The sequence below is a fragment of the Saccopteryx leptura genome, chromosome X, assembly GCF_036850995.1.
Source record: "Saccopteryx leptura isolate mSacLep1 chromosome X, mSacLep1_pri_phased_curated, whole genome shotgun sequence".
NCBI classification, from domain to species: Eukaryota; Metazoa; Chordata; class Mammalia; order Chiroptera; family Emballonuridae; genus Saccopteryx; species Saccopteryx leptura.
Genome location: NC_089516.1, coordinates 70,432,552 through 70,454,007, shown reverse-complemented (window position 1 = coordinate 70,454,007; position 21,456 = coordinate 70,432,552). Strand labels below are relative to the sequence as shown.

At 44.9% G+C, this 21,456-nt stretch overlaps 1 protein-coding gene across 1 annotated transcript; it reads left to right on the top strand.

The window, feature by feature from the left end:
• The first annotated feature begins 16,020 nt into the window (after window positions 1-16,020).
• LOC136386106 (potassium voltage-gated channel subfamily C member 1-like) lies at window positions 16,021-20,672 on the top strand. The gene is made up of 4 exons (XM_066357466.1): window positions 16,021-16,497; window positions 16,738-16,946; window positions 17,561-18,094; window positions 18,331-20,672. Exons 1-4 carry the CDS (start codon window positions 16,362-16,364, stop codon window positions 19,150-19,152), a joined length of 1,701 nt encoding a protein of 566 aa, XP_066213563.1. The 5' UTR covers window positions 16,021-16,361; the 3' UTR covers window positions 19,153-20,672.
• Window positions 20,673-21,456: the final 784 nt, after the last annotated feature.

The window sequence follows — 21,456 nt, the reverse complement described above, 5'->3', positions numbered from 1 at the left end:
TGCACTACGTGCCTAATACTTTTCTTCAAGACTCAGGACACCTAGAACCTGGTCCCAATTCAGCCACTGATTCATCATGCAACCTTGGGAAATTCTCAACCTCTTTTTCAGCTTTAGTTTTCTCATATGTAAATGGAGAAGGATACATTTTTGATTAAGGGATCCCTGAGGAGCCTTTCTCGTCTAATGTGTCTGTGCTTGGTGATCCAGAGTTATCTGTTTTGGTCTAGATGCCAGCCCTCCTAAATGTGTTCTTTGAGACCAATGAGAAGGTTATTTGGGATAAATGCCTTGTCAGATATGCTCTACCATTTGAGAGAATATGGCATGAACATCTGGTACTTAACATTTCTATCTGCATAAAGTCTTTCTTTGATGTGGGAAAGGAATGACTGAATGTATATTTAAGGGTACAAGGGGGGGGTCTGTGAATGTGTTCAGTAGGAGAACCAGCACCTGTCCAAAAGCCCAAGTATGTAGATCATGATCACAGGGAAGAGATGGAGACTCACATTCTGCCTCTGAGACTCAGGTCATCATGCTACTATGTGTAGTTTTATCTGACACTTTCTATTACCACCTCCCCTCCAAAGTATAATCAAGTTAGCTCCTAGAGTCTCAGCTCTCTGGTGAAAGGGTTGTCAAACATTTTATGAAAAATACCAGATAGTAAATATTTTAGTTTTTGTGGGCTATATGGTCTCTACTGCAACTGCTCAACTCTGCAGTTGCAGTGCAAAATCAGCCACAGACAATATGTAAATGAATGTGCATAGCTGTGTGCCAATAAAGCTTTATTTCTAAAAACAGGTGACCAACTGGACTTGTCCTCCACCCCTGGTTTGTGGCATGTTAACTTCTATTCCAGTATAACATTGAGTTATGCTTGTCTTTTCTACCAGCTCAAGGTAGGGACAGTGATTTACTCATTATTTCTTTAACCCCAAATGCCAGCTTAAGGCCTGGAAAATTTCAATTCAACAAGTATTTTTTAAACACATATTATATCCGAACTCCTACTATATCCCAACAGCATATACATGCAGAGTACTGGCACATAGTAAATATCTGTTGAATTGTTGAACTTAAAACATGTGTAAATAATTGTTGAAACTGGGTGATAAGTTCATAAAGTTCATTTTACTAATTTCACTACTTTAATATACTTTTTTGAAAATTTCCATATAGACAAGTTTAATATAAAGAGAAGAAGAAATGTAGAAGCAGGAATAAGGATGTCACACAAAAGACCTAGGAGTATTTACAAAGCAATATAAAGCTTTAGTACCTGTAAAGCAATATGCTGGCTATATGTGAAGGTGGTACTGGGGGTGTGTACATAAGTATAGAGGGTGAGAGTGTGTGTGAATAAATGTGGTTGTGGGTCTTTGCATCTGTATATTTTCCGGTGGGTGTGTAGAGCAATATGGTTGTATGAAGATGCAAAAAAAAAAAAAAAAACAACACAAAAAAACAAAAACAACAACAACAAAAAAACTATGGGTATGACAGATTGTGGTCATGCTTATACTTTAAGGGGATTACTGTAAATATTGTGAGTATGGCTGATGTGTGTATGCAGGTTTAGTTGAGTGTATACAGAGGTAGTTGTATGAGAGTTTGTATGTCCAAGGATGTATAATTATGACTATTTTATAATTGTGTGTATGCATAAATTGTGCACGCATACACATGCATACTCATACACACCACATCTGGGGGGTACATGTGTCTGATCAAGGTTGAATATGAGTACGTAATGGTTTGAGTATGCAATGGTAAATTTGGATGACTCAATGTATGTGTGTGCCAAGAGAGTGGTGAGTCACTCAGGGCCATGAGTTTAAGGGAACTGTGTCCTGTTCCTCTGGACTATTGGGCAGAGGTTAAGTACTATGAAATGGGCTAGGATGACTGTGCTGGGGTTGATGTGCACAAGGTTCTGTTTACATAGCACTCACCTTCCACAGGTGGGAGATTGTGTCTGTTTGGAAACTTGGGTAGTCGGGAAGACAAGAGAAACATTATCTTTCCTCACAATCAGTTTTGCTGTAGCCTCATTCTCTTGCTCTTCCTCCTCATAGACAAGCAAAAGGAGGTGGTGAAAGTGAGCTAACAGGCCTCAGCTGAATTCTCCTACGCTCCTCTCTTGTTGTTTCCTTCTCCTAGCAGCACCCCCAGTGTCTATTAGCAAGAAGATTCAAACCGGCCTTTAGAATCACAGAATGCTTGATTCCACAGAATGCTTGAGGTCTGTTTCTTTAAGCAGACGAGGCTGGTGGAAGCTGGGGAGAAGGCTGAGAAAGAACGCACCCATCCTCCTGGGGCTCCACCTATTTGATAAATTCCTCAGTGAAAATCTAAATCATCTAAAGCCCTCTTAAGTGCCTCATCATTCCTCACCTTCTGGACACAAAGGCCTCCTGTCTCATCCTGTCTCTCTCTGTTCTTCCCTTCTCACTCCTTCTGCTTAAGTTTGAGCTCCCCCAACTCTTTCCTTCTAGAGAATAAAGGAGGAAGTCATTGAGTGTCTAGGGAGGAGAGGTTCTTGGAGGAGTTCTCATAATCTAAAGCCAGAGCAGCTGTCCAGTTCCCTCATTTTGGCCTCCTTTTCTTGCTACAGAATGCCAAGGACAAGGTTTTATCTAAGAATCTGTGCTTTGGGTTTTTTTTTTTACATTTTTGGCTCACTGGGGCCCATGCCTGGGATCCATGACATGACAACTGGCATCCTGGCTTGGTCCAAAGGTAGTGAGCTTTAGCACTGAGTCCAAGATTATCTTGTCTGTTTTCTATAGATGGAGAAGATGTTCTGTAAATTGAATGTCTTGTTTTTCCAGGCCATCAAATATATCCATTGTTAGAAACTACATTTACACAGAGCTGCAGCCCTGTGTATCAGTACACAGGCCCAAGGGCTCCTTCCTTGATATCACCTCCACCTTTCAGGCCCTGACACCCGCACCTCTTTTTCTCATAGTCTTTGCTTTGAGTCCAAGTTCTGGACAGTCTCATATTACTTAGCCTCTACAATAGAAGATAAAATGTAGGGGATAAAACACTGGCATGGGAGTTTGGAAAATTTAGGTATGGTTCTTTTCAATTCTTAGATAAATCTCTTTGCTGCTCTTACCTCAGTTTCTTCAAGCTATAAAATTGATTTATTACATTATTTATAATAATATATTATGTTGTATGTTATTATACTATCCATTATTATATTGTAACTTGCTCTGCCCTCTTCCCAGGAAGTTGAAAGAAAAGGTTCTTTGAAACTAAGGTGCTGCAATAAAGAATTGATGCTTCTCATCTCTCCCTTCCTGCCTCTGTCCCTAGCTGTCCCTCTCTCTGACTCTCTCTCTGTCTCTGTCAAAAAAAAAAAAAAAAAAAAGGAAAGCAAAGAAAGGTTCTCTGAAGGTTGCATAAAGGCATGTCTGTATGCAGAGGCAGATTAAGGTCGGTTGAGGCCCCAGGCACAGAAGAAAATATTGGGCCCCTTACATTAGAAAAGTGTCAAGTTGGGGTTTTGCGGGGCCCTTCAGAAGTTGGGGCCCAGGGCGCGCTGCCCGTTGCACCCGCCATTAAATCTGCCTCCATCACCTGACCAGGTGGTGGTGCAGTGGATAGAGCAACAGACTGGGATGCGGAGGACCCAGGTTTGAGACCCCGAGGTCGCCAGCTTGAGCGCGAGCTCATCTGGTTTGAGCAAGGCTCACCAGCTTGAGCCCAAGGTCTCTGGCTCAAGCAAGGGGTTTCTCAGTCTGCTGTAGCCACTCGGTTAAGACACATATGAGAAATCAATCAATAAACAACTAAGGAACCGCAACGAAGAATTGATGTTTCTCATCTCTCTCCCTTCCTGTCTGTCTGTCCCTATCTGTCCCTCTCTCTGACTTTCTCTGTCTCTCTCACAAAAAAAAAATAAAATAAAAATCTGCCTCTTTCTATATGACATGTCTAGATGACATACAGGCCTGATTTCCTGGAAAAATTAGATTGTGGAAATCGAGCCCTAAACAATGTATTTGGATGGTGGATATAGTTGCAGAACAATATGCAAATAACTACTTTGGTTTTGAGCTGACAGTACAATTAATTTTTGAAATATTCCATATAGCTCTGCTCACAGCACATTACCTCTTTAGGGAAATCCCTAGTTCTATCCCTAAGCCTCTTCTGTAATTATTACAACATTCTTTTGGGCTTCTGAGGCCAGTTCTGGTTGCTCAAACAACATCTGGGAACCTCTGGGCTGGAGGAAAATAACTAGCCAAGATCCTCCCTAAACTCTTTCCTTAACTTCTTTTTTCTTTTCAAAACATACTGTCAACTTGCTGTCCAATGCTGTTTCCAAGGTTCTGGTTAAAAAGGATGTGGCCCTCCTGTTTGGAATTAAGGCCTGAGAAGTGTGTGATCTGGATTGCTGGAATGGGGACAATAGGGTTTACTTTTTAGGGTCCCCTAAAAATTGATACCCTAAAAACTTTCTACTTCAACATCATATGATGTGGCTATAAGGATATTGGAGGAGACTTTTATCTCTAATGCATTCCTCCGTAGCTTACCAGTGTGCCTGAAAATCCAACCTCAGGAACTGTTTTTTTGTGTTAAAGATTCATGGTTGCTGACAGAACTTGGTAACCTTTTTCTCTCTTCCCTCAGGTAAGGAGAATATAGCTGTGGCTAACTTGCTGGTATATACCTTCCCTTCAAATACCTTCAGCTCCAAAGTGTTGGCAGTAGAGAGGAGAGAGGGACAGTGGCTTAGATGGGCCCTGAGATCCTTCTTCCAGCTACAGAAGTCTACCTAATTCATACTTTAGCAGGGCCATATTCATTAGGTACCCCTTTAGTGTACTATTTTTATGGAAATTAGAAAGGAGTCTTTAACATTGTGGCCTCTTATTCACAGAGGCAGGCCTTATATTTCTACTTTTCTAAGTGCCATCCTCTGGTTAGAATAGATGACAGACCCACAAAGGCTGAGGGTGCCCTGTTGTGAGTTTAGCCCATTCTTGCCTTTGTTTTAGTTTCCTCTGCACAACCTACTCTCCTTTTTTCCCCCCTTAACTTCCTTTTCCCCTCTACCCTTACTCACTCCTGTTCTTACCAAACAGCCCTCCCTACTATTTGTTCATTGTTTAGCTTCCTGCCTATTACTCCCTGGCCACAAGCATCCAAAATGAGTGCTCACAAATGCATTCAGTTATATCAACTGTACAAAAGATGGCTCTCTAACTCCTAGGGGAAAACCAAGCAAGGATGAGAGGATGCAGATGTTGTAGAGCAATTGACTGTTCCCAGGGCCTCCAGAACTCGGCTAACGTCTCAGTGAGAATCTAGAGAGCAAGCCAGCCAACTTCAGGTGAGAAAGATCCTCCCCTTCTCCCTTTCTCTCCCTTCCTTTTTCTTTATGTTTTTAAAAAAACTTTATTTATTCATTTTAGAGAAGGGAGAAAGAGAAAGAGAGAGAAGGGGGGAGCAGCTGGAAACATCAACTCCCATATGTGCCTTGACCAGGCAAGTCCAGGGTTTCAAACCAGTGACCTCAGTGTTCCAGGTCGACGGTTTATCCCTTGTGCCACCACAGGTCAGGCCATTTTCTTTCTTTTTTAAAAATATTTATGATTGATTTTAGTAAGATAAGAATGGAGAAAGAGAAATAAACAGGAACATCAATCTGTTCCTGTATGTGCACTGACAGGGGATTAAACCAGCAACCTTATGCTTCAGGACAATGCTCTAACCAACTGAGCTATCCGGCAAGGGCTTCTTTCCCTTTTCTTTCTTTCTTTCATTTTTCCATCCTGCTCCTTAGAAAATCCCTTGCTTCCTTTCAATTCAACAAATGTCACCCCACAGAAGATGCTTTTCAAGAGGGGTCAGAGTAAGAAACTAGAGAACTGCTTTCTTCAGCATGGAAATGGCCCTTCCCTTATCCAATGTTTCCCTAAATAAAGAGAGAGAAAGAAAAATCATGTCCCTTCCCATTGCTTCCTTGGATCTCCTGCCAAAACCAGTGAATGGGTGGGCTAGATAAGATAATGATCTTGGTAGTAGAAGGGTAGCAGTGTATCAAGGGCTGGGCCTTGGGTTAAGAGTCCAGAGTCCTTAATAAACCAGTGGAAGAGACATAAAGAGGTAAGAAGGGAGGAAGAGAGAGGTAAGTAAAGAGATAGGTATGAGGAGAGAGAGAGAGAGAGAGCTTTTTCCCACAAGCTCCTGTTCTTGCATGGAAGTGGAGCTCAGACCCGGCAAAAGTAGGGTGGGCAGATAAAACAGTTGTGGGCATGGGATAAGCACAAGAGTGCCCACGTCCTTTGTGCTCTGACTATCCTGGTGATAGTCAGCACAGTTTTTTGGTGAAGAGAGAACACCAAAAAAACAAGTCAGAACCAAACACAGTGTTTCCGAATCAAAAATAAAGGGTGGGAAAACAAAAACTTCAGTGGGAGAAACTGTATTTGGTCATCTTTATGCCAAGAAGCTCTACTCACTAATTATTTTCTATTGAATCAATCAGGTGCATTAATTTGACCAAAACTGAACAAATGATTTGCTTAATTTTAATGTCATGTAGATAAAATTTTTCCCTAGGCCCCAGTTTTCCTATTACTAGTATTTCTATGTATTCTGATTGTTACTTATATAATCACAACACTAAAAATTTATTTTAGGGCTAACTTCTCTGGTTCTGTATGCCTTCCATCCCCATCCCCATGTCTAAAACCAGTTCAGAGCTAGAGGGAGCTGAATCTTGTTTTTTTATTTCAGTCTTTGACATTCTGGCAGAGGGTGAGGATATGTTCATATGCAATGTGGCAGATGCTACCCAACATGGTCTTTACAAAGTAGCCTAACTAGTGCAGCACTCCAATTTGATATCATATCCCATGCTGCCACCTCTAACCAGGACCCAAACTCCTATCCCAGGCTGGCTGGGTATCTTTCAAGTCTCCTGGGTTCCATGGAGTTGGCTAGACTTCCTCTTTATTTTCCATTCTAGCCTCACCCCAGACTTCCCATTCTCATTCTGGCCCAGATGCTTTTCTAAAATAAAGGCTTATTTTCAGCACTCCATGGTTTGTTATTTCCTTCCTTTGCTCATGTGGTTTTGCCTCCTCCTTCCTTGAGTCTTGATTTTGCTACAACATAAGAGAATGTCTGATGCAAACTAGCTAAAACAACAAAAGAGCTCCCAACTTTGGAAACAGCAGGCATCTCAACATTAGATGCCAGCACCTCTTTAAACTCAGCCTAAACCTCAGGTTATTAGTTCAGCCTCCACACCTAACAGGCTGTGGGCTTTAGACAAAATAGTGATTTTTAAGTAGCTGGAATTGTTCAAGTACTACTTGTACTCAGTTATTGGACATGAGCATTAGGGAGTGAAAGGGGATTGGGAAATGATCATCTAAAGGTGATTTTGTTTCTTTTTAAAATTTCTGTAACTTAGTTGGGTGTGCTTAAGAAAAGGTAAAGGGCCCTGGTAGGTTGGCTCAGTGGTAGAGCGTCGGCCTGGTGTGCGGGAGTCCTGGGTTTGATTCCCGGCCAGGGCACACAGGAGAAGCGCCCATCTGCTTCTCCACCCCTCCCCTTCTCCTTCCTCTCTGTCTCTCTCTTCCCCTCCCGCAGCCAAGGCTCCATTGGAGCAAAGATGGCCCGGGTGCTGAGGATGGCTCTGTGGCCTCTGTCTCAGGTGCTAGAATGGCTCTGGATGCAACAGAGCTATGCTCCAGATGGGCAGAGCATCGCATCCTGGTGGGTATGGTGGGTGGATCCCAGTCGGGCGCATGCAGGAGTCTGACTGCCTCCCCGTTTCCAGCTTCAGAAAAATGAAAAAAAAAAAAAAAAAAAAAGAAAAGAAAGAAAAAAAAAAGAAAAGAACAGGTAAAGTAGCCCCAGTATCTACAGGGGCCTTAGTGATATTTCCTGTTTTCAATTTCTCCTAAACTATTAGAAAGGAGAAGAGGAAATGCCCTCTCATAGTCCTCTGAGCAACCCTATGCTTAAATTCTGTTTTTTTTTTGTTTTGTTGTTGTTGTTGTTGTTCTGGAAAATAGTAAGAATATTAATTCGAATAGGTCTGAATAGCTAAGATAACATGTTCTAACAGTTCTATTAAGTTTCTTTGTAAGGTCATTGGGGTTCTGGAGAAAGTTGGGGTAATCTTTAAGTAGATTCCTTAATTCTGTTTTAGTTCAAGGAACATATATAATTGTTGGTTCCTCTCTGCTTGAGACCAGCTTTTCTCCAAAGGAAGCTACCAGAATAGTTTTTTTTATTGATTTTAATTTATTGTGTTTACATAGATTCTAGTGTCGCTCCGAATGCATCATTCCTCCCTCATATTCCTCTCAACATCTCCCTTGCCCCCCTCCCCATAGCGCCCTCCCTCCTTCCTTTGAGATTTATCCTATCCTATCATCATTCCCTTTCCCTCTGGTCCCTTTGATCCCTCTTCTGTCTCATTTCCATTCCTCAGTTCATATTGTTCATTGGATTCCTCAAATGGGTGAGGTCATACGATATTTTTCTTTTTCTGCCTGGCTTATTTCACTCAACATAATAGTTTCCAGGTCCAAAAGGTAAGATTTCCTTTTTTTCCATGGCCCCATAGTATTCCACTGTATATATGTACCACTGCTTTTTAATCCACTCACCTGCTGACGGATACTTGGGCTGTTTCCAGATCTTGGCTATTGTGAACAATGCTGCCATAAACATGGGGGTGCATTTCTTCTTTTGAATCAGTAATATGGTGTTCATCCCCTAAAAGTGGGATGGCTGGGTCAAAAGGCAGTTTGATTCTTAATTTTTTGAGGAATCTCCATACTGTTTTCCACAGAGGCTGCACCAGTCTGCATTCCCACCAGCAGTACAGGAGGGTTCCCTTTTCTCCACATCTTCCATTATGAATGTCCTTTAGGTCAGTAGTAAGCTGTGGTAAAAGAGGTGAGAAAACAAAGAGAGGAGAGAGGAGAATAAGTCCCTAAAATGAAGTAAAGGGTACATAAGGAGAGTTTAGGAAGAAGGAAAAGTGGGGTGTTGGCATTGAGCACATTCAGAAGCCTTCCTTAGGTTAGAGACAGGTTCTGAAAGACCTTACTGACTTCTTGTAGGAAAGAGAATTTATCTGTGCTCCTCCATGAAGCTTCTAATTTCCAATCAAGACAAGCTCCCCATTCATTCAGTTTAATTTTAAAGCCGGTTCCCATTTTGGCCATCTTAAATTGATACCACTTCTAGTTAAATCTTCCCATTTCTGTAGGTGCTTGCAAATAAAAGCTTTCTATTAATTGTATATCTGCAGAAATGTTCATCTGGGTTGGGGGTTGGAAGTTTCGGCAAAAGATGAGTTTGACTACAGTGATTTTGATATCTCCAGCACTGGGATTCTGAGTGCTTCATCTCTCTGAGTTTCAGTATCCTGAGCTGTAAAATGGAGATAACTCTCCCTGTCCTGCCAACTTCACAGAGCTATGGGGTGCTAATTAGATGGCAATCTAGTGACAACCTGTCATCACCAGATAGTCCCTGTGTTCTAATTGAGTATTAGGTGTTGAAAGGTAGTTAAAGTATATAGAATACTCCATGGACTCAAAGAGCTTATAAAATAAGCATTAGAATCGCCGTAACTCCAAAATCAGCACCCCTCTGGTGTAAAGGGACAATTCCAGGGGCATGTGCTCTGGGCCTGAGGAGAGGGGTAGATAGAAATGGAAACTGTGTTCTAAGACCTTGGCTTGTGGTAGGGTAGGGTGTCTGGCAATGTTCATAAGAGTTCCAAACCAACGAGGAAATAAATTCTTAAGATCATTTCATTTAAGCATCATTTGGCTGCCTAAGTTCCACCCCAGTCCACAAAATACTGTAGATTTAGCTCTGTGTTTAAGCTCCTCCCACACCTCAGTGCTCAGAGCTCTCCATTTTTCACCCCATTATCATCCTTCCACTCCTCAGCAAGCTGCTTTTTTTTTTTAAGTGGGAGGAGGGGAGATAGTACGGCAGACTCTCGCATGTACCCTGACCAGGATCCACTGGGCAAACCCCCATCTGGAGCAGATGCTTGAATCAATTAAGCTATCCTCAGCACCTGAGGCTGACTCTCAAACTAACTGAGCCACTGGCTGTGGGAGGGGGGAGAGAGAGAATGGGGAGATTGAGAGGAAGAGAAACAGATGGTTGCTTCTCCTGTGTGCCCTGACCAGGGATCAAACCTGGGATATCTGCATGCTGGGCCAATGCTCTATCTACTTAGTCAACTGGTCAGCACCCTCACCAGAGTTTCTAAGCACTCCTTTCTTCCTCAGCCTGCCAGTAACCAGTTTATTCAGGCCTTCAACCTTTGGACAGATTCCTAAAACTCTAAACCCAGATGGGAGAGGAAATGAAGAAAGATGACTCCTGCCTTATTTGTCATTGGGCTTCTGCCTGATGTATAGTCATCTGCCCCCCCAATTTCATTCTGGAACCGGGCTATGGCCAAGCTCTATTTTCCTGGCAGCCCAACTCCTCTCCATCTTTTCTTTCTACCCAGGCATCCAACCATAGGTCAGCTGGGGGTCAAAAATGATGGCTAATTGGAGGAGCCAAGCAGATGGCCTTGGCCTAAATGAAGTCCTAGGGAGCTTCTTGTTTCCTAAATTTCCAAGAATCTCCATTCCCAGATGAGGCATGCTGTTATTTCTTGGCAGATGACATAAATCTGCCTCCTTTTCCCTCTTCTGCCTGAAATTAAACTTTCCTTTCCTCTAACCTACAATGGAGAAGATTCCCAATAGAAACTTAAACAAGAAGGCTTTGGGGAGATCAACTAGGGTGCAGTCTGTATACAGAGGGGAAAGGCACAGCTTTTCCATCTCCAAACTAGATTGTTAACACCCCTATTGAAAGAGTCTGGGAATGTTATCTCCAGTCCTGTACTCTGGGTCCTCAAATCTGCATATTCTGGATAGCAAAATCTGTGTCAGGATGTGAAGCCAATTCTTAGCAGGCCAGTTGTGGTAAAAACAAACAAACAAACAAAAAAACCCCATTTTGTAAACAGCCATCTTAGTAGCACAGGTCCAGTTTCAGAGCTGGATCAGAATCTTCTCTTTCACATCTCTTCGGGGAGCTGGACTCTCTGGCTCCTAAGCTATCTGCTGTCTCCATCTGCCCATCTTTCCTGGTGAAGATGTGGGATAACACAGTTGGGTCCTGATTTCTGCCTGCAGAAGGCATGACTATATGGATATCCTGTGGATTATTCCTGGAAGGTGGCCTCCCTGTCCCCTCATCCTTCCAGAGAGAAAAGGAGAGCAGGGTGTGCCTAGGAGTTCCACTTTCGAGGAACAGGCCACTAGGTGAAGCTAAGTCTCTTAGCCACTGTGTGGCACCATTTACCCACTTCTCTGTACAAGGCTCATGGGTGGTAGCTGTGTGCAATGCAAACTCAAAACTCTAGAAACTTATCAAGGATTTAACTCTGATTTGGTTACTAATATGATGAAGGTCTGGGCAAATATCATGCCTACTGTGAGTTTCAATTGCTCATTTTGTGACCTCAGAAGAAAATGGGAATTCTTAGTCTCTTTCAGCTTCATTATTCTGCACGTATGTGAGTGTACCCCTATAGTCATCTAAGTAGTACAATTTTGGGCTTTTGGGGAACATAGAGGATGAGTATAGAAAAAAACTACATGGCCCAAAGTTTGTGTGTAGAGTTAAGGGTGAGGAGAATGTGAGTCATGGAAGTAGAGGGAGTTTGCAAAACAATAGACCAAGATTTCTCCTGAGCCATCCATTATACCAGATAAAAGATGAGCAAACAATTAATTTTCTGGGTAATCAGTGACTGACCACAAATTTGGTACCAGCACTATGTGATGGAGGTAAGACTGTGTTGGGGGGTGGGAGCGGAATGGATGCTGGGTAGGACACCAAGGTGAGTGAATACACCCCACAGGTAAAAAAGTTGATGAGTAAACAAAAACCCAGCACATATGGGAGAATGGAGTCTTGCTAAATAGAGTTATAAACTGCTGGGGAGATGGAGAGGGAGGAGAAATAAATTCTGACACAATGGTAAGAAAGGTCTCACAGAAGGGAAACAATTTTAGCTGGGCTTTGAAAGATGAACAGGTAAGTGTGTGTGTGTGTGTGTGTGTGTGTGTGTGTGTGTGTGTGTGTGTGTTTTGGAGAAAGCAAGGGTGGGGAGGGAGAAAAGGCTAGCATTTTGTGTGTGTGTGTGTGTGGCAGAGACAGAGAGAGTCAGATACAGACAGACAGACAGGAAGGGAGAGAGATGAGAAACATGAATTCTTTTTTGCGGCTCCTTAGTTGTTCATTGATTGATTTCTCATATGTGATTAGACTGGGGGGCTACAAGAGACCAAGTGACCCCTTGCTCGAGCCAGCAAGCTTGGGCTCAAGCTGGTGAGCCTTGCTCAAACCAGATGAGCCCGCGCTCAAGCTGGCGACCTTGGGATCCTCCACATCCCAATCCGATGCTCTATCCACTGTGCCACCGCCTGGTCAAGCCAAAGACTAGCATTCTTGACAGAAGGAATGACCTAAGAAAAGATAAAGGAATGGGTTCATTTATGCTATTTGGGGAGAATAGTGAGTAGTCTCAAGTGACAGGATGAATGGAGTTGGAGAGGAGTTTACAAAAATGGTTTTGGGGCGCATTATGGGTTTACAGGGATCTTTTAACATGCCCAGCTTTGTACAGGGTGTAGGAAACAAACTCCCAAGATGTGGATAGAGTTCAAGTTTTCTAGGTTGGGAAAGGCAGCAGCCACTCCCCTACACATGCAGAAGGCTACTAAAAAACAGTTAAGGTGAGCGAATGAGGCAGGCAGGCCTGACTAGCTCAGAAGAACGGCCTAGCAGGGGGGTGTTACTACAAAAGATTCCCTCTCCTACTTTCCCCTGCAGCCCAGGTGGTAGAGGCTTTAAAGATCTGACCTACAAGGAACAGGAAGAAGCCCTGCATCAAGAATGAGACAAGCATTGTATCAGACCTGGCTAACTGTTCCTACAATGGCTGCATTGTCAGGGGTAGTTATCAGTTGTTTCTAGTTAGACCTCACTAGCCAAGAGCAAATCACAAAAGGATTGAGGCATGACAAGACCTGGCATTAGTCCAATTAGGATAAAAAAGCAGATTATATTTAGGTTAAACTTATAGGAGGAAGAACTGTTTTGTGAGAAGTGAGAGATTTGGTAACTATAAGAGGTTATAATGTGTTTGTTCAATTACGGATGAATGCCCACTCTGTGTGAGACAATTGGCTGGAGAGAAGAATGCAAGCTAAGAAGTTGTAAAGATAAGTCAGATATGACTCAACCCTTGAGGAATTCACCGTTGAGATGAGTGCAGAATAATGCCCCTTGAAAAAATTTTCATGTCTTAATCATTGGAATCTATGAATATGTGTTATTACATGGCAAAGAGAAACTAAGGTTGCATTTGGAATTAAAGTTGCTAATCAAGCCCTGGCCGGTTGGCTCAGCAGTAGAGCATCGGCCTGGCGTGCGGGGGACCCGGGTTCGATTCCCGGCCAGGGCACATAGGAGAAGCACCCATTTGCTTCTCCACCCCCCCCTCCTTCCTCTCTGTCTCTCTCTTCCCCTCCCGCAGCCAAGGCTCCATTGGAGCAAAGATGGCCTGGGCGCTGGGGATGGCTCCTTGGCCTCTGCCCCAGACGCTAGAGTGGCTCTGGTCGCGGCAGAGCGACGCCCCAGAGGGGCAGAGCATCGCCCCCTGGTGGGCAGAGCGTCGCCCCTGGTGGGCGTGCCAGGTGGATCCTGGTCAGGCGCATGCGGGAGTCTGTCTGACTGTCTCTCCCCGTTTCCAGCTTCAGAAAAATACAAAAAAAAAAAAAAAAAAAAAAAAAAAGATAAAGTTGCTAATCAGATAATGTTTGAATCAGAAACTTTTCATGGATTATTGAGGTGAGTTAATGTCATCACAAGAGTCTTAATAAGCGGAAGAGGAAGGAGGCAAAAGAAGAGGTCAGAGTGAGGAGGTGTGAGGACTCAACCCATTGTTCCAAGCTTTAAAGATGGAGGAAGGAGGCTAAGAGCAAAAGAATGTAAGTGGTCTCTAGAAGCTGGAAAAATCAAGGAACCAGATTCCCCCTTAGAACCTCCAGAAAGGAATGGAATCTTTCCAGTACTTTGATTTTGGTCCAGTGATACCTTTGTTAGACTTCTGACTTTCAGAACTGAAAGGTAATAAATAATATATTTCTGTTGTTTTAAGCCACTGAATGTGTAGAAATTTGTCACAGCAACAATTAGAAAACTAATACACTGGAGAAGTGAACACATGCATAATGTTTTAGTAAGAAAAGTGCTATAGAATAAAAACCCCAAAGCAAGTTGTGAGAATTTGGAGGACAGGACCTTGTCTTAGGGAGAAGGATTCAGAGAAGATTCCCCTAAAGAGGTGACAATGGAGATAGATGTGGAAGAATATGTAGTCAATAGAGAGCTGAAAGGGATACGATAGTTATGAAAGAGACTGGTTAGTTTAGGGACACAAGAAGCACTCATGTGACCCTGGCATGATAGCTCAGCTGGTTAGAGCATTGTCCTGAAGCACAGAGGTTGCCCGTTTGATCGCAGGTCAGGGCACATACAGGAGCAGATCAATGTTCTAGTGAAGATGAGGGGCAAGATTTTGGATGGAAAGGGGTGGTGGGAGTGAGAGAGAAAATTGCTGCCTCTACCTTTCTCACTTGGGAAAGTGCTGAAGTACACAAGTTATTGCCCACCTTCCTTGGCTGATGTAATATTAAGTTTTGTGGAGCTAAGGTTTGCCACAGTTGTATTTGTCACCACCATCCACTCTTCCCCCTATTCTCACCATGAAGTCCAATGAGGGGACCTTCTCTTTCATGACCAGCCCCAGAGAAAAGCAATGATTAAGAGGGAAGAGAGCCTGACCAGGCGGTTGTGCAGTGGACCCAAGTTCAAAACCCCCAAAGTATCTGGCTTGAGCACAGGCTTATCCATGTTGAGCACGGGCGTGGGCTCATCAGCTTGAGCGTGGGTTCACTGACTTGAGCGTGAAATCATAGACATGACCCCATGGTTTCTGGCTTGAGCCCAAGGTCACTGGTAGGTTGAAGGCCCTTGGTCAAGACAAATACGAGAAAGCAATCAATAAACAACTAAAGTACTGCAACTATAAGTTGATGCTTCTTATCTCTCTCCCTTCCTGTCTGTGTGTCCCTATCTGTCCTTCTCTCTGTCTCTCTTGCTAGGAAAAAAAAAAGGAAGAGAAAAGCCAGGAGTCTGCCTGCTGCTTTCAGGTCTTGAAACTCTCAGTCAAACTCAGCCTTGGTAATGAGAGAGGGGCTGAAAAAGAAGATATGGTCAGAGTGTTACATTGTGGTAGGAATTTTGATTTCTCCTAGAAATTTCTGTTCTGGTGATGAGAGAGGCAGGGGCGCTGGGCCAAGAGGTGGAGGTGGGGGCTATCTTGGAATTTAGAATCTTTTGGGTCCTTGATTGGCAAACTCTCATCAGCAGTAAAATAGGAGACTGGCCCAATTCCCAGAAACGGGTCATGGAGGTGAAGGTTAAGAAAGAGAGGGAGGAGGTGATGTGGCTTATCTCAAGAGGCTGTGGACTGCCAGTCCCGATATAGAGCACAGGCAAGCAGGCTTTTCTCTGAGGCTGCTTGTTCCCCTGCCTTCCCCTTCTCTGATTCTTACTCCCATCCTTGGCACCAGGGCCTTTGGAGAAAAGGAAGAAAAATGAGTGGGGGAAAAAAAAGAAAGAAAGAAAGAAAAGAAAAGAAAAAGAAAAATTTGTGGGCAGAAAAAGCTGGATACAGCCAAAAGCACATCTGGCCTTCCAGGCTGTCTTCCTTACTTCCTCCTCCCCCCTCCCCCTACAGCCCTTCTTCCTTTTCAGGCTTCTGATAGGAGGGCTGTAGTGGAGCTGAGGGGAAGGTGGGGAATTAGAGTGGGGCTTGGCGGGGCTGGGGTGGGGGGGAGAAAGTTGTTCGAAATATTAACTGGTCGTGTGAGGTGGCCTCTTGGCTGGAGCCTGACCACCTAACTTCCTGTTTTTCTTCCAGCTGCCTCCTCCCCTCCCTCTGCTCTGGGCTGGAACTAAGCTGGGGGAGGAAGGAGGAGCAGCAAAGTTGGCCAGGGTCTCTTGTCTGATTCCCTGCAGGCTGAGAGCCAGGAAGGCCTCCCTAAACAAGCAGGCGGGAACACATATAGCCTTGAGTCGGATTGTTGCCTCTCAGCACTTGCTCCTCTGGCCACAGCAGGAACGGGAGGCTCCCGGAAAACCCCAGCTTCTCACCACCTCTTGCACGAGCACAGCCTTGTCCTGGGACCTGAGATCTATCCATGCAGGAGCAGTCAAGAACTCCGGAGGTGGCAGCAATGCCAGCTACACCGCCTACCCCCCTGCCTCTGGCCCCACCACCCAGCCAGCTGCTGGGCCCTTCACTGCCAGTGTTCGTGGATCACGCAAAACAACCAAGTGAGTGAGGAAGGACTGGTTGAGAGGTAGGGGAAATGGGAGGTGAGGGTGTGAGGTGTGATTTCCCCAGACTGGGGAACAAACATGGGATGCCCCAGCAGGTTGCCTATCAGGGGTGTGGGACACTGAAATGTTGATCTGGGTAGGTGTTTTGACACCCCTGATTTGCCTTTCTGTGCTCCTACCATCTTCTCTCTCTTCTCTGCCCCCTACTCTCTTCTTACCCTTCTCTGTTTCCAGGCAAGGAACTCATTAAGCCCAAAGCAATTTTAGGGCGCCCAGTAGAGACACCCATGGACGCTGCTGCTGCTGCTGCTGCTACTGCTGTTGCTGGTGGTGGTGCTGTTGGTGCTTTTGGTGCTGTTGGTGCTGTTGGTGCAGCTGATGCTGCTGACGATTGCCCAGGACCAGGTGCCAGGGGAGTTGGAGTCAAAAACCATCGTTGTCAGGTCTGCCGACCCCCCAGCCAGTTTCTCAAGTCAGGCACTTCCTATTCCTTGTGGAGGCCCAGGGATCTGTAAGGCCCTCCAGCTTCCTCTGTCGCTCCCGAATTCATTCTACACTTCCTGCACTGAGCCTCCCTTGGCAGTTTCTCTTTGTATCCCTTCCTTCGCCCCACCCCAAGTTTTCAAAGTTTTGGACAGAGGATTAAGAAATGTCCCTGCCCCCATCTTGTACATTTAGTCTGAAGTTTCCTGTCTCTGACTCCTCTGCTGTATACCATGGTACAATTTTTCTCTCAGAGTCACCAGGCATCTCTTAACAGCCCCTAAGAGACATGTTTCCAGGCTAGGCTGTTTTTTTCTCCTGGAATTCCTGGGCCCAGGAGATACTTTGGCTAGTCACTGTGACTCTACCTGAGATGTGGCTGTCCTCCTGATTCTCGAAGACCCAGGAGAAAGAGACACCTCCAACTCCCAGCCTGGGGTAGCCTCCCTTGGGTGCTTAGACTGCCACATCATTTCTGTGGCCCTCAGCCCTCTCCCTGCCCTGGCCAAGCCTGGGAGGGGAGAGGAGAGCAGGAGGACCTCGTCCTAACCCCTGTCATCCCTCCTCTTGCCAGCGGATCCGAGCCAGCCGAGAAGCAGGCTCACAGTTTGCCATGGAGGGCTTGGATGATAAACTGATCCTGAACGTGGGGGGCATGCGCCATGAGACCTACATCAGCACTGTGCGGGCCTTTCCAGGAACCCGTCTCTACAAGCTGACTGAGCCACCTATGCCAGGCACCCCCGCTGCTCAGGGTCCACCGGTTCGAGAGTTTTTCTTTGACCGAAATCCTGAACTCTTTGGCTATGTGCTGGGCTACTACCGTACTCGGCAGCTACACTGCCCTGCCAACGTTTGTCGGGATGTCCTAGAGGAGGAGTTGGCTTATTGGGGCCTGGCAGAAGCACCACTGGCACCTTGCTGCTGGCTCAAGCTGAGTGGCAAGGAGACCAGAACCCAGGACTTTCTGTCTTGGGAGGCCTGTGAGAATGCCAACATGGATGAACGCCTTCTGCTGAACCCCATCGACGGCCAGGGACTATGGAATGCTTGGAAGCCGTGGCTCTGGGTGCTTCTTGACCAACCCCAGTCTTCCCTAGGGGCCAAGGTAACTTATTAACAGTGTTGTAGCACCATAATATACACTTTTACTTCCAAAGGGCCCTGCCAAGTTGCCACAATAGCTACACAACTTGGTGTGGTGCTTGGGCCCTGAATCTACAAACACCTAGGACAATTTGAGGGGATCCTCTAAAAAGGGAGGCAAAGAAGGGTGGGGTCCAGTTAGAGAAGTGGGGATGGCTGGTAAATGGGGGTACTTCTGACATGCCTCTTTTCCTTCAGTGCCTTTCCCTGATCTCCACACTCTTTGCCGTGTGTGCTCTGGTCATCTTCTTCCAGGAAACGGAGGTCCAGCTGGATTACTTCTCTGCCAACTTCACTCCCATGGGACATGGGGTAGGGGTGGGGGGAAACCATCATCAGCAACAGAACAATGGTCTTGTTTACCAACGTGCCCCCCACCTGCTCTACCTGGAACTGCTCTGTGCCCTTTGGTTTGGAACTGAGCTCTTTGCCCGGGCCATTTCCTGCCCTGATAAGGTGCGCTTCCTCTGTAGCCCTCTCAATCTAGCTGACATTTTCTGCCTGTTTCCTGTGCTGGTAGAATTGGTGGTGGGTGACAAGGCTGAACAGCAACCTCGTCTCAGCTTAACACTTGGGGCCATTCGTTCTCTCTATGTCCTCAAACTGGTTCGTCTCCTGGGCTTCCTTGAAAAGTCCCTGGCCATGAGAGTCCTGGTTCATACCCTTCATTCTTCTTGGAAGGAGGTGTGTGCCTTTCTCCTGATTTGGGTGGCTGAGATCTTATTCTTTGGCTTACTCTTCCTCTATGGGGAGCTTTTGGGCATGTCTACCCCAGGTCAGGGTGAGCCCCACTTTGAAGACATCTTTTCATGTCTCTGGTGGACTGTCATAACTCTTACCACTGTTGGCTATGGAGACATCTACCCACTGTCTGCTCTGGGCCAGCTTACTGCTGCTGTCACAGCCACCGTGGGTATGTGCACTGGTGTCTTACTGGTGCCTGTGCTCCTGGTCCGTTTCCAACGCTATTATGCTGTAGCCCTGGCCCGCCAGAAACTGAGGCCCAGTGGTATCCTGTAATGGGCCCATTGATTGGTCAAGGGGGTGGACTCCAACTTCTTCTTGCCAGTTTTTGGTTACAAATAAGGATTTCTGGCTTTGGATTTGGCAAAGAGTTATTCAAGAGTAATCCCAGGTCATGGCAATCTCAGCTAGTCAGTATTAACTAGCCATGGTTTGAAGAGAAGATTCTTCCCCGTTATCAGGGTGCATCGTGAAGGAAGGAGTTTAGAGGTAAAGTCAGCTAGGCCTCTGTTACCCCTGCTCCACCCTAGGCCTTTCTATAAATCTTGAAATGACCAGGAATGATGAGTATAGTTCTTGGATTGGTGCTATATCCCCCTCTCAACCAGTTCTCCCCTCCCATCCTCTCATCCTTGTCCCACATCCCCTTAACCAGACCAAAGTTTAGATGGTGGACTTTTGAGTGATGGTAGCAATAAAATATTAACATCAGTCACCTATGAATATCAATGGTGATTGGTTGTGGGTATTGATAACAACTGTCTATGGATATCTGACAGCAACTGGCTATGAATATTGTTGGCAATCAGTACCAGCAGTGCCCCAGCATAGCCAGGTTGTAGCATCAATCCCCATACTTGTCCTGGGACAAATGCTCCATCGAGCCATAAGGAAGCCTTTGGATATTCTCAGAAACTTCAAACAAATGCGGGTCAGCCAGGTCTGAACGCAGAAAAGCACTCTAACTCTATGACCTCTTCTTCATCTCAATGTATTTTTCCCCACTCTTTCCCTCTTTTCCCATCTTTGTGATTTCTTCATAATATTTTAGATATAGTATTAACCATCATTAACCACAATATATTAGTCAATATTAACCTCACAATCTCAGCTAAAATAACAATATGTAGTCACTAATAGACATGAAATGTTATTGCCACACATTGCATGAACGGGATCGAGGAAATTGGATTTGTTTGCAAAAATAGGCATGTAATTTCCTCTTCCAGATTTTTTTTTACATATTTTTGAATATACTTATTTACAATTCTTTTTAATTTTTTCCAAACACTTTTCAGTACCCACAACGGGTCTACCTCTGATCCTTGCTGCTATTGAATAGTCCCACCTTTTCACCTGTTCTTCTGATCCCTCCACATCTTCTTCTACTGCCTGCATGCTCTTCCCTCCTGGATTTTTTTGTGGTGCCAACAGCCATGCATGTCTCCTGGAACTGGCTTCCAGGAAGGAGAGAACGGACCTACTCAGATCTGACTTCAGGTGAAGCCACTGGGGTGTCTGAGGAAGTGATCCAGGCAACTGGGTTGAGCAGGGAGGTTGAAATAAACTCTCACTGTTGCTGAAGCTGTGAACATAACTCTGTTTACAAAACACTTAAATAAAATATCCTTTGAACTCTCCATTCCAGGGTGTATCTGTTTGGGTGGAAGAGGCTTATGGGCATCAACAGGTATAGGGGTGGTGTGAAAACTAATGACAAGATGTGTGGGCAAATTATTTGATAGGGTAAAAACAATTTTCTATCTTTATTGCATTTGTTCCACAGAATAAACTATTATGACACACTGTGACGAGGAAAGAACTTTTTATTTTTGGTGGGAACAGGGTAGGGGTGGGGAAGGAGGTAGGCCCGGTAGTTGAGGAATTGAAATAGAAGGCTGGATGTCCTGTTCAGGGCATGGTGGTTGAAACCTTGCACACTTATCAGAGGTGGTAGCTTGTGTGAGGAGAGGTTTCCATTTAAGAGATATTGAAAGAAGATCAAGATTATGGCAAAACATCAAAGGCAGTTTCTACCTTTTCATTGCCTAGAAGTGGAAGATGGAACGACTTGCTGTTTTCAGAAACCATTCTAGTCCACCACCCTTGAGTTAAAAATGGTAACAATGAGGTACGGTGAAGGGAGAGGATTTTCCCAAGGGAAAACAGAAGTAGTGGCAGAGTTGGGAGTTTTGTCATTTCAGAAGACTGCTGTATCAATCTTTGTTAACTCACCAACATCAGAACTGCCTAATTAGAATTTCCAACCCAAATCAGCAGCTGTGGCAGTGCGATGAAGGCATGCAGATGGAGCTAGCTTGTTATGGAGAATTTTGGAAGCTTGAAAGAGTAGGGTGGGACCTTAGGGTTGAAAGGACCTTAAGGAATGGCTGGGTCTTATTTGAGTAGAGGGTGAATGTCACAGAACATTATAAAAAGAGCCAAGTCAAATGAAGTGTCAGAGCTAAAAGAAGCCAGAAAGCTCATCAAGTCCAACTCCCTCCTGTTTTGGAGTGGGGGGGGGGAACTGAGGCCCAGATAGAGGCAGCAACTTCACCTGGGTTATATTGTAAGTCAAGA